At 47.4% G+C, this 13,393-nt stretch overlaps 1 protein-coding gene across 1 annotated transcript in view; it reads left to right on the top strand.

Annotated features, from left to right (window-relative positions):
• The window catches only part of gpr158a (G protein-coupled receptor 158a), a 28,234-nt gene extending 15,254 nt beyond the window's left edge, over positions 1–12,980 (top strand). Inside the window, exons 4-12 of the mRNA XM_068748042.1 lie at positions 519–745; positions 2,362–2,430; positions 8,369–8,478; positions 8,706–8,944; positions 9,617–9,755; positions 10,112–10,217; positions 10,338–10,484; positions 10,587–10,670; positions 11,112–12,980. Of these exons, the coding sequence (XP_068604143.1) occupies positions 519–745; positions 2,362–2,430; positions 8,369–8,478; positions 8,706–8,944; positions 9,617–9,755; positions 10,112–10,217; positions 10,338–10,484; positions 10,587–10,670; positions 11,112–12,980 (2,990 nt within the window). The remainder of the gene's footprint in view (positions 1–518; positions 746–2,361; positions 2,431–8,368; positions 8,479–8,705; positions 8,945–9,616; positions 9,756–10,111; positions 10,218–10,337; positions 10,485–10,586; positions 10,671–11,111) is intronic.
• Positions 12,981–13,393: the final 413 nt, after the last annotated feature.

The following is a 13,393-nucleotide window of genomic DNA, read 5'->3' as shown; positions in this document are numbered from 1 at the left end:
TGACTTTTCACGTTCGCTCATATAGATCAGTCTTCCCCGTGTTGAACCGACGAATCTTTGAAAGGTCAGAGAGGGATGAGCGCATATAGACTCAGCAGCACTTCATCAGGTTCCAACAGAGTCGCAGGGAAACGCAAATCTTGTGTTATATAAAATAATCATAATTCTTCTTCTTGTGAACGGGAGGAGCCACAGTATCGAGTATCATGTCGTCCATCTTTATTTTACCGTCCATACAGCTTCAACTGTACGAACATTACCGGCCTTCAGCTAACGAAATACAGACGATCTATTAGCTACCTCCTAGCTAACGGTTTTCTACCTCACGTCCTTGTGAGCATTTTGTTTTCTTGTCTTTTTCGTGCAATGTCCATCTTTAATGCGTTCAGTGATGTCATCCATTACAGATGTCTTCGACCATTTATCTGTTTGCTTGTTTTGCACCTGAAACGTTATTATTGTGTTTCCCAATTACCCCTGATTTGGAATCAGCTTCACCTCCCTTTTGTTTCTCAAAGGGATGGGGAGGCAGGGAAAGACCTCCGGGAGCGGACCGACCGTAGACGAGGGGTCGTCCAGCGACTGCGTGCCTTGTCGGCTGGGCTGCGCCTACTGTAAGGACGACACCCCCTGCGTGGCGCCGGAGGACGGCGCTCTCCGCCTGGCCGTCCTCTCCTTCCAGTGCCTCTGCTTATTGATCGTCTTCGTCAGCATGGTCCTCGTCTACCACTTCCGTAGGAACAAGGTACGCATTCACGATCATTGGACAGGTCCCCATAAAGGATTTGAGTCATCGTGATTGAGCTCTTATTTTTTTTTGATTAACAGCTATTGATTAATACAGTGTTCTATTTTAACAGTTACACATTTCAGCTTTCACGGGATTTGTCATTGGATTGAACTTTTACGAATTGCACAAGTGAAAAAAAACACAGATTCAATTGACAATTACAAAGGCGGGTTACCTGTTTGATGTTTTCCGGGGCCGAACGGCCCCTCAAAGCCGTTCGGTTCAATAAACCCGTGGATCGGTACGTGGGTGGTCACGACGACGCTTTGAAATCATTCCAAGCGGAGTAGACTCAACGTCAAACCGCAAATCCCATCTGAACATCAGGCGCCGGACCAGTCAGGAAGTGATAACACAGACGCACAAATTGTGTTGGCATCTAATTCATCATGTATCTTTGTTGACTGTGACGGTGAGACGCGTTGATTCGGTTTGTAGGCGCTCCTCCGGCTGACGACATCATCCCCGTTGACTTTAATCCTCTCAGTAAATAATGTTTTCTCTTGAAAGGTTATCATTGCATCGTCAAAAACTGCTTCACAAGCACGAACCTGAACGCTCCGTGTGGAAAGCAAAGGCTCAGATTTAGCTCATGCACTATTCATAGTCCTTCAGGAAGTATCAAATCTCGGTGGTACACTGCAGGGGAGGTTATCGTTACTGACAATTTGCTAAGGTGTCTACCGAAAATGCTGGAATGTACCCTGTCCGGGTTTTTTAGGGACGTAAATGGTTCTGGTCAACGTAACCGCGGTTAGAGTTTCATGTTTACGACATGCGACACAAATGTCTTCTGCTCCTTGAAAGCGCCCTCGGGGCTAATGTCAGTCGGAGGATGATGTGTCGTTAAATGTCTGACGCAACACATCCACAAAAGGGTCTGAAATGGCAAACCTTTCCACGGAAAAGCCCTTCAGGCGGGAGCTGCCACTTGACTTTGTTCTCTTTCAAACGACATAGAAGAAGAAGAAGCTCCAGTCCCCTTTTAATTCCTCCTGGTACATTCTGATAGAGTGCAGTGTTTTACAGCCCCTGGCAGTTCTGCTGTCTGATCCTTCCCTCCGCAAAGATTTGTTGAAATAGGTTTAGTCATTTTTGCACAATTATCTCACAAAGTAAAGAAAAACAAGTGTCCAGTCCTTCGTCTGGAATCCCATCGTTCTTATCAACGTCTCACCCCTCCGCAGAGTTTCATGGAAATCCATCCCGTAGTTTATAGTTAACAGAAATACAGAACATAGTTTGAAAGATGCTAGCTCGACATTAGCAACTAGCAAGTTGAATGGGCAGCATTTTAGCTTTCAGCTGATGAGGAGCCAAAAAAATTCCCTCTGGAAGAAAACTAGAGTGAATAACAGACCCAAATTTGCAAAGTCGCTGACAACATTAAACCAAATGAATTCTAATTTAGCTCCACGTCTGCTCGATGTGCTAATCAGTCACCCAAAACAACTTAATAAGGAAGCAGGATGCCATAGCCGCAGCTTGTCCTGCCAGTCCTCAGCGGACACAAGCAGTTCATTAGTGCATTAATGAGAAGTTTAATATTGGGTATATCTTTCCTTCTTCAGACGATCAGAGCATCGGGCCTCGTCCTGTTGGAGGCTATTCTGTGTGGAGCGCTGCTTCTCTATTTTCCGGTAAGCCTGACACACTCCCTCGGTGTGTGTGTGTGTGTGTGTATGTGTGTGCGTGTTCCGTGTTGCTTTCATGTGCTCATTTCTTGACATGCTTCCTGAAATCCCTTATGCTAAAACAAAAATCTTTCCCTTGACTGAACGTTGGCATTCAGTTGACCTTCACTTGACCTTCACTTCACGCTGTCGCTCATTCGTCTAAAGCAGAATCATAGCTCAGAGCAAAACGTTTCATATCTGAGGCAGGGTACGGCGGGGGGGGGTCGTTTGCCTTGTCAAAGAACACAATTCAGGCATGTTTTTGGAGGTGGGAGGAAAGAACGTAGAACCCAGAGAAAAACCACGCAAACACACACACAGGACTCAAACCCAGAACCTTCTTACAGTGATGCGACAGCTGTAGCAGTCCAGGTGCAGAAATAAAGTTTGACTCTGGCAGGACTCGAACCCACAACCTTTGAATCACTTCTCCTCAGTGTAACTAGAAGTCCAAGGCACTATCCATTGCGCCATTTACATGAATCCACCGATGCATCATTCTCTTGGGTGCTACTAGGGGCACTGGCTAATTGAAATTCACTTGCAATCATGTGGCGCTATATGCTTAGCGAAGCAGTCCAGAGTCAATGTCATTAAAGTCAACCTATTTAAAGCCGGCTAATCAATACAATTTGCTGCGACATGGTCCCGGAAAGTAATAATGTTTGGAATTTGCACAACGAAAGCAAGACGGGAGACAGATGATTGGTTCGTGAATGAATGAATAGTGGATGATAATCCTGTATCCAGCTGGCGTAGCGATGGCACGGCTAAAAATAGATAGCTCGGCTCTACAAAGGGAACTTAACTTTGTAGTTTCCTCTTTGAATCCGACGTCCTTGCCGATGCTTTAGTTACGTTCAAATCCGGTTCAAATCTCCCTGCAGAAAATGGCTTTGACAAAATGTCTGCATCATTTGAAAACGGCGTCTTTCTGCAGCATGCGAGACTGATCTCCACCATGATGCGTCCCCGTGTCCCCTCCCACATGAGCCATGGTGAGACGCATCACTCCCAATCTAAATATAGATTCAGAAATATTCCGCCGCCGCCACTGCTTCTATTTTAAATAATTCCACCGTTATTAATCTGCCGGAGATGCATGCCATCCCGCTCCCGTGGAATTCGGCTTCATGGTGAAATGCAATCGCCACCCTTTCTCTCTCTCTCGACTGTGTCGGATGCAATAACTTCAGCCCCCCCGCTTTGCAGAACAGCGACTGCAGAAATAGAGAAGCACATTTACGGGTAGTGCTATTTCTGGGGAGGTGAGAAGGGGGAGAGCAGACACACATTTGTGTGATTCACAGTGTGATCCCTGGGTTAGCTTAGCTTCCCAGCGATGGTGATTGGAGCAAAGTAAAGGTCTGGATTAATATTGCTGCTTGTTTTTTTTTTTTTTACGGGCTTTTCCGGTCACGGCAGCAATGCAGTCAGACCGAGTTTTGTGTTTTAGAGGCCTAACCCGGTTTAATCCACGGATCCCTTCACTACTTTCACAAACATGTCCAGGAAATCGGCTTTAGAAATTGAGCTACTGTAGAAAACCGACATTAAAGACGCTTCGTGAGACATCAGAGCCGTATTTTCCCGTCGCTGTCTCTAAGGCAGCACGAGCTGCCTTCCTGTTCTCCCCAGCGAGACGTGTCACACCTCCTGCTCTCCTGCTGATGCATACATGTTAACTCGTACCGTATGTAAAACTCTTCATCTGCATTGCATCTGATTGTGGGAGGCGAGCAGCAACCGGCAAAGGTCTTGACCGTGCAAAGGCTGAGCTGGATGCAATTTTACACTCAACCCACCTCAGGGAGCAGCGGGAGGAGAGGAAACCATTACCTCCCTCCAGGAAGCGGCCCTTCCCACGTGGCAGTGAGTGTCAGCTTCCATACAAAAATGGATCGGTTGATGTTAGAACACTTCACCTCCCCTCCGCTCCGACCGGTGCCTCCTCCCACCATCTCACACTGGAGGTATTTCTGTAGCTCGGAAGAACAGAGGAGGCAAGGAATGAGCGGGAGATGATGACCGGAAGAAGCGGGGGCATCAGCGGACCGGCTGGCTGCCACTATTTTGCACTAAAGCAGCGACAGATCTGTGTTGTGACAGAATGACTCCGAGGCTGAAAGCGTCCCGCTCGCTACTCGTACGGGCGAAGACGCACCAAATGGCTGAACGATATTCTTCTCGCCTTTCGCTCGGAGGAGTTTCCAAAGAAACTGCGATCACAAAAGGCTGAAATTCACCATCTGTTCCTCCGAACGGACGGCTACCGATTTCCAGTTTCTTTTTTCTTTTTTTTAATCTCTCAAACTGATGTGTTTATACTGCGTCATTGACAGATGACTAATATATGATATTTTATTTTGGCACTTTAATTCCAGTAAGTGCTGCATTAGAATGAGATTTCTCTTCAAGCTGTCGCAGCTTTCAACCCTTGTAGTAATTCATAATTCTAGCAGAGACATTGAAGCCATGTGGGCGGCGCCATCAGCATCTAAACTCGGTTCTCACTGTCTAGAAATATTACTTCAATTATTGGATTCTTCGTGACCGTCTCCAACGAATGTTCCACTTTTCCATCAGTTTTTGATGCACTTTATTCGTTAATTTATATGAATTTAAGTATTTTTACTTTTATGGCACGGGACCATAAAACCAATGAGTGCAAAGTTAAACATAAGGCATCGCTACAATTGCACCAAATTCACCCCAGATTATATGCATTTGACATTAACAAAAGAAAATATTGAGGGACAGGGTCCTACATCCTATTTGATCGATGCCCTGCGGGGACCCTGACCTTCACGGTTCAGTCCCTGCATCGACCGCCCTGCACAGCCATTTGCCTTTTTATTATCTACACATTACAAGTTAATTACACGGTGCTGCTTTGTGTTGTTCTTTTGCTAATTGCATTAGTCTAATAAAAGAATCCACCCACTTTCTTTTTAAAGTGTTATTTGTTGAATATCTCCTGTTTGCCTGACAGCGAGAGCTAATTATCTAAAGCGGGCTAGCACAGAATGTCATATTGTGGTTGTGAGTGTGTTACCGTTCTGGGATGAAGCCTTCTGGGACTGCTGAGCACCAGGGTTTGTGTTTTCACGACATTAGCGCTGTTTGCAGGACAAACATGACTGTTTTCCTTACTCTTCCTATGTGTCTAAAGGCAAAACAAACGTTTAGCTAGCCCGAGTAGCCACGATCTGAGGAAAAGACACGAGGCGGAGCTAGAAGTGGCGGAGCTGAAGGTGCTGAGGTAACGGTTCTCCCAGGTTGGATAGGATTAGAAATGAGGGGCAGTGAAGGTTAGACATTTTGGAGACAAGGTCAGAGGCCAGACTTTGATGGTTTGGACATGTCCAGAGGAGAAGAAGGACGCTGAGGATGGAACTGCCCAGGAACAGGGCTAGAGGACGACCCAGGAGGAGACACATGGACGTAGTGAGGGTTGGACATTTGCTCAGCTGTTGCAACACGCTGCAGCTTTCCGTCGTCTCCTTTGTCTTTCAATGGCTGCAATGAGTCGGACACCGGAAGCAGATAGGTCTGAATAAAAATAGAAAACCAGCTTCGACAGGGGATCCGTGCGGTACGGAGAAGGCTGCTGGCTCACACCACAGCTGGCCGGCTTGCGTCGCCGTCGGATGGAGAGGGACGAGCTGCAGCGGGCATCCGACCGACTGTTTGTGTGCAGCCAGCTGGAGGGTGCTAAAAAGAGCAATGATTAGCAGTGAAAGATAACTGAAAATGAAGTGGCTGAGCGTTGATTGAATAAGTAAGTGGGCGCGCGTGTGAATGTCGCTCTTGTCACGCTCATTGTTTTCAGCCTCCCGTCACTCCCACTTCTGGCAGCGATAGTTTTTACTGATAGCTCAGCCATCTTTTGACGTTAACTCATGATAGCTACGCTATCTGCTGCGAGTTTGAGTCCGGAGGTGTTGCTCTGTCATCGGAACTGTCTTTTTGTCAGGACGGGGTGTTCTCCGTCTGTATCACATTTTATATTCCCATCGACACCCATCATGTCCCGGCATCGTCCTCGGATCGGCCACCTGCTTAGTTATTAGAGCTTCAATGAAGACCCTCGGATGAGTCTTAACATCTGCCGTCTGGTGGACATCGTAGTCTCAGCGAAAGCATTTTCCCCGTTTCATGAACTTACATTGGGATAGGCGCTTTGTGGTCCCGTTGCACCCAATGACGCAGATGCCCGTTGGCCAATAAGCATTCGGATAATTGCACCGTCGAGGTTTTAGTTTAGTTAGTTAGGGTATAACCTGAGAAACAACACATTACAGTGGGGGCTCTAGGCGTCAGAGGAGGTGAGCTCCATTACAGATGTGTGTAGAAAAGAAAGGAGTGCCACAGGGAAATTGAAGCTTGGCCACAAATTGCATTAAGAAGCGATTTTAAGGTGTAGGTGCAGCATCAGTCCAAACACATATTCCTCGCACCTTAATCGATCATGAGAAGGAGGTTTAACTGAAAACACAATCCCAGGCAGGTGGCTGGTAAAGACTAATTTCAAATCAATAGAGAATAATTCTTGTAAGGAAGGTAAAGAAGCGAGGAATTGCTCCCGTCAGCAGTTCCTAGTTTCCACCAAATGTGCCGTGGTGCAACTTCCACAACTTTTGCCTGCCTCCGTAGCAACTGCTCGTCTTCTCAGGTGTGCATCTAGAACACGCTGTTGTATAACGTCCACATATACAAGGCTGTGTTTTAAGGGCATGCAGAGGCAGGTTGTGTTAAGTCAGGTGTCTGAGGAGGCTGGTTAACACAATATTCAGCTGGGATGTGTTCACCTGCCTGAAGCCAGAATACGTACGTAAACCCTGGAGTTGTGCAAAAATGATTTGCTGATTTAAAAATGCTCGCTCTGCGTTTGTAGAAGCCTTTACTGTGACTAAGAGAGACGAGGAGAGGCATCCTAGCGTGTTGATAATCGTCTCCTACCTATCAATGTCCATTAGATAGGTGCACAGCATCCTCTCTGTTCCTTTTACGCACAAGTCTCAGAGCGACACCTGATCCCTTTCCTCTTCCTCGGTGCTGAGTCGAAGATACCGAGCACTTAGCATCGATTCTAAAAGGGTGCAAAAGAGAGGCGGGGGGGCAGAATGTGATCTAACTCTTTACGATCGCTGGCGTTAAGAAGAAAGGATCTGAGGTTGAGGTGCAGTTCCCTGAAACCAAACCGATGGGAGGAGTGAGGCTCACGTCAGCGTTTTCTCATCAGAGGGTCAGGATTCCAGCGGACCAGCCTGTGTGAGCCGGCGATGATGTGGGCCGCCCATTCTCTCGCGGGATCCTCCGTGTCCCCTGACTGACTCAAACCTAGGGAGTAAATAAATCTCCACACGCCTGCGTCTTCTCCGCCGCCTGCGGGATCGTAATAATGCCTCGGCTAATCCGATTAACATTAACAATCCCACGGGGGAAAATCGCTGCACATCTGCATCGGACAGATAATTATGTTGCCTCAGATGTTTGATTCTTTCTTTGGTGTGTGTGTGTGTGTGCGTGTGTTTTGGATGGGCACCGTTTCAGTGTGTGTCTCGGTCTTTATAGCGAACTTGGATTGATGCCCTCCTTCGTGTCTCGAGGGCAAGCTTTTCATGTTGTTAGCAGGCTCAGATGGGATTACTTTCCTTTCTTCTCATGATTTAAAGGACGGCTGTGAAATGACGCTTCACCGTTACGGAAGAAGTAGCTCGTACATTTTCTCTCTGAGAAGTGAATCTCAATGGTTTTATCACACGTGCCAGTGTCTGTGGGACAGACATCGACTAGAGTTCCGTCCATCCGTCCATCCGTCCATCCTCCCGTTCATATCTGTTGATCTCCAGTCGCTGTGTTGCTCACTTCGTCCCCTTTGGTCCTTGCGCTCTTGCAGGTCGGGATTCTCTACTTCCAACCCAGCGTTTTCCGCTGCATCCTGCTGCGATGGGTCCGGCTGCTCGGTTTCGCCACGGTGTACGGGACCGTGACTCTTAAGTTGTACAGGTAACACAAAAACACTCACGCAGTCGCACGACACCGTTTGTGCAACATCATTATTCATCCCAAGAAATGCCGTCAATCGAATCGCATTGACCTCTTTAAGTGCAATTACTCTGTGCTACACCTTATTTCCTTGTAAATGTAAGAGTCTGGCTGTTCCACGGCTAATCTATCGGCAGTCGGCGCTTTTCTACTCGTTCTCCGTGGTACTATTGTTGTTCTCCCTGCAGGGTTCTGAAGGTGTTCCTGTCCCGTACCGCCCAGAGGATCCCCTACATGACCAGCTGGCGAGTTCTGCGTCTGCTCGCCATCCTCCTCCTCATCGTCTGCTGGTTCCTGGTGGCTTGGACATCCGCCGTGTGTCAGAACCTGGACAGGAAGTCGGCCCTCATCAACGTGGGCCGCACTCCGGACGGGCTGCAGTTCGGCATGTGCCTGCTGGATCGCTGGGACTACATGATGGCCGTCGGTAAGCTTCTGCTTCCTGTAGGCGGGCGGTTTGATGCCTTCTTGGCGTGAAATCAAGAAGTCATTTGTCAGGTGTGATAGAACTCGGACTTCAAAGAGAGTGGGGGGGCGATGGGGAAAGGAGGCTGAGTTGGATGAGGAAGAGTTTTCCTCTAACTACATGTGGCAACATTTCCCATTAGCAGACATCAATCCTCTCCAGCTCGCCACTTTTGGATGCTTGCCTGGCTGCGCGTGGAGGAGAGGGCAGATGAAGACAGATGAGGAACCAAAGAAGCTCCGGGGGGGGGGGGGGGTCTCTCGTGTTGAGGACATTCACATGCTGTTTTACATCTGCCGATTCGGGCCTCGTGAGTTAGAGAACGAGGCTCTTCTTGACTTGTGAGGAATACTTGTGTGACAGCGCCGAAGTGTTCACTGGCACCGGGTGCCCATTGTGTTGGTTGCCGTGGCGCTGGCGACCAGGGAGACATTAGATGGAGGTAATTGGTGACTCGGCTTTTGTCCAGAGAATACAACCGCAGCTGTTCCAAATGGGTTTGATTGGAGCTGCGTGCGAGCAGCTAACTGTGAATAACCGGGTGGCCCTTTTCTGTCCTGCATTGAAATGACTCCATGGCGCGTTCGTCCTGTTCACCGTGTCTTCTTCTTCTTCTTCTTCTTCGCGCCACAGCTGAGTTCCTCTTCCTGTTGTGGGCGGTGTACCTGTGCTACGCTGTGAGGACGGTGCCGTCCGCGTTCCACGAGCCTCGATACATGGCCATCGCCGTTCACAACGAGCTCGTCCTGTCAGCCATTTTCTACGTCCTCAGGTAACAACAGCCGATGTCCATCGCATAGCGACAACACCTCCGGGTCCCCGTTCCCCTGGGAGCTGTGGGTCCGTTTTATTTTTGTGATAATGCTGCACCGTGCAGTTTATAAATGAGACGTTTCAGCTGACAACAACGCTTCCACTTCCCTAATTGAGCGGCTCAGCTCCATCACATTATTTACTAATGAACTGTGTCAGAATGATTTGTGTTTTTTCCAAGAAGGCATAAACAGTTTGAATCGTTGGTGGTGATACTCCAGTTATAAATTGGCATCCGTTACCAATAAAGCGATGCACGCTGCGCTTCCATGCATGGTAACGCTTCCGGTTTCATTTTCTGTCTCTCCCCGCCAGGTTCACGCTCGCTCCGGAGCTCCACCCGGATTGGATGCTGCTGCTGTTCTTCACCCACACCCACTTAACCGTAACAGTAACTCTGGGTCTGCTCCTCATTCCGAAGGTAATGATGACAGACATGCAGCAACAGTCTTTATGGGATTTGTCGACATGCCGAAAGGCATAAAAAAAATTTTTTTATAAAAAAAATTGACAAATGAGTTTGATTGTGCCACTCCACCAGTTTCTATTTGCCGGCACCCACATGAGAGACGACATTGCGTCTGAGGCCTACGAGGACGAGCTGGACATGGGTCGTTCCGGCTCCTATCTCAACAGCAGCATCACTTCGGCGTGGAGTGAACACAGTCTGGATCCTGAGGACATTCGGGTATGTGGCGTTTCCTTCGGCCTGTCGTTTTCCCAATGAATAACCTGGCGAATAATGTGAATCCTGCCAAAAATACTGAGCCACGGCAGTTCTTTATTGCAGACACCTGACGAAATGGGCCAGCTCAGTTCTGTTAATGGCTGTGGTGTCAGGTCTTGCGACAGTCTTTGGGAAAAACGTACCAACGTGAGCAGAGATTTCTGTTTGTCTGTTAGAGCTGAAGAAGTCTCTCCATCAAAAAGATTTGGGCAAGAGTATTTAAAAGAAGGAGTCATTTTTATGATGCATTCATTCTGCGGGATGATCATGGAAACAAAAGTACAATAAATTCAAGACCGAAGCTCAGAGGCTGTTTCAGACCTAACATTAAAACGCAATCTGTTTCCTTATTTGATGCCGTCCGAGACTGTCTTGTCTTTACTTTTTTTTCAGCAAGCATGTTATATTCCGTAGTGCATCATTTACCAGCCGTTTGTCCTGAATTTGTGCTGCATGTTCTCTGTGCAGTCGAATGTCTGTGGGGTTTGGTTTTTGTGCGTCTTAATTAGATTCTGCTTTCAAACTATATGAATAAAATGGTTGGTGTGAACACTAATGCGATCACTTTGCATCTGCTCTCCATTGTAGGAGGAACTGAAGAAACTCTACTCCCAGTTGGAGATTTATAAGAGGAAGAAGATGCTGGCAAACAACCCTCATCTCCAGAAGAAGCGAAGCTCCAAGAAAGGTTTGGGTCGTTCGCTGATGAGGCGCATCACGGAAATTCCGGAATCGGTGCATCGGCAATGCAGCCGTGAAGACAAGGAGGCCGGAGAACATGGGAGCAACCGGAACAGCATCTGCATGTTGAAGAAGAACCCCTTTGACCCGACTCAGCCTGGAAAGACAGCAAAGGATGAGACCTTAAAGAACAAGATTTTCTCCCTTAAGAAGTCTCACAGCAGCTATGATCATGTCCGCGACCAAAGTGAAGACACCAACAGCCCGGTGGCAGACAAGATGGAGATGACCACCACTGAAGGCTCCCTCCTGGATACACTTATGGGCAAGAAGTCGGTCAAGAAGAAGTCCAATGAAAATATTAATGCCCCCAGTGAATCTACGGAATCAGTTCCTTTAGTCTGCAAGTCGGTCAGTGCCCATAATCTCTCTGCGGACAAGAAGCCGATGCATCCTAGAGCCTCCATGCTTCAGAAGTCTCTGAGTGTCATTGCCAGTGCCAGAGATAAGACTTTGGGCTTGACTGGAAAGACTCAGAGCATGGAAGACAGCAATAAGAAGAGTCAGCCAAAGAGCAAAGACACAAAGGCCAATGCAGAGCCAGAAAATGACTCTCATCCCAAGATGATTATGAGCCAATCAGTTGAGTACAAGCAAGGCGTGGAAAAAGGTAGGATCACGAAACAGCCGGTAGGTGGAAGCCAGCCGACAATCTCTTCTGATCTCGTCAAGGGAAAGGATTTATACGATCTCTCAGAGGTGTGTCCCTGGGAAGTGGAGGACCTCCCCACGCATTCTGAAAACAAGGTCCAAAAGCATGTATCTATCGCACCAAAGGAAACGACAACAGTTCACGGAGGTAGCACCAAAGGAGGCAAATCTCAGCAGCAGAAACATAAAGCCGATCAGTCGTCTAGTGGCGGGCATCCAAAGGAAATTCAGAGGACGTCCGCCATACGACCGGAGGTGTGTCCATGGGAGGATGGAAGTGTAAGTCAAGTCTGTCAAGTAGAAAGGTCAAAGCAGCAAACATGCAGTCAGGCAAGCAATCCTGCCAAGACCAAGCAATCTCTTTCTGCACCAGAGAGTTCCAAAACTAAGCCAATTGACGTTTACCCATTGGACTTCGAGGGAGCTCAAAAGACCACGGAGTTAGCTCACTCACCAGATATGACAAAACAGAGTAAAATCACCTCTCCTGTGGATGGGAAAGGGAAAAATACTCTTTCAGATCCATCCAAGGCAGTAGGCTCTCTCCAGCCCCCATGTACAAAAGCCGATGTATGTCCCTGGGACTACGACAGTACTGCTATATCTCCAAATTCTGGACAGAGGACACCTAGTCCCTCTCAAGCATCCCAAACCAAGGAATTCCCTTCGAAAAAGAAGGGTATTCCTTCAACAAGAACAGTTGAGAAAGAGAAATCAAAGGACAGTGATGACGAGAAAAATAGAACAAAGGCTAAGGACAAGAGTAAATCTTCAGAGAAATACGTGAGCCAACAGAAAATGGCTGAGGTATGCCCTTGGGATGTAGAAAGTCTTCAGGAGGTACCGTTGGTAGAAAAAAGGAAAAGTGCAAATGTCGGAGCAGCCAAAGCAAAGCCGGCTGATGTCTGTCCGTGGGATTTTGAAGATGCGGCAGATAAAAAAGCTACAGACAAATGTGGGAAGCAGAGCAATCCCAATCCTAAACGTGAAAGTGGAAATGCTGCTAAAAAGGCAGATGTTTGTCCCTGGGATTTTGAGGATAGCACATCCAGCAAGACGGCATGACACTCGACCTTAATGGACAACTGAAACTATAGTTATTGATGTGTACTTTTTCCACTTTGAACTAGTTAAATATGACCTTTTACAATTAGTACGGTGGCTTGGAAGAAAGGTTGATCAAATTCCACAAGTTGCCTTCCTTTCCAAGGTTTTGTTCCTAGTTTACCTCTTTTGAAAATAAGTAAAATGTACAAAAACAAAAAACAAAGTCACGATAAGCATTCCAGATTATTCCAGGAAGATCCTGAAGATAAATCCTAGACTAATTATGCAACTTTTGATTCAGCCTTTTTACTTCATGAGCCATGCTGAAAATCTGAATTTATTGTGTTCTCTATCCAATCAACAGTTCTTGGTTCTTTCTGTGCATCGATGCTATCACTAGCTGGACTGGGATATGACAACGGGAGGTGAAA

This window comes from Brachionichthys hirsutus, chromosome 14, assembly GCF_040956055.1.
Source record: "Brachionichthys hirsutus isolate HB-005 chromosome 14, CSIRO-AGI_Bhir_v1, whole genome shotgun sequence".
Lineage (NCBI taxonomy): Eukaryota > Metazoa > Chordata > Actinopteri > Lophiiformes > Brachionichthyidae > Brachionichthys > Brachionichthys hirsutus.
The sequence above is the reverse complement of the archived record's forward strand: the minus strand, read 5'-3'. Positions and strand labels throughout refer to the sequence as shown.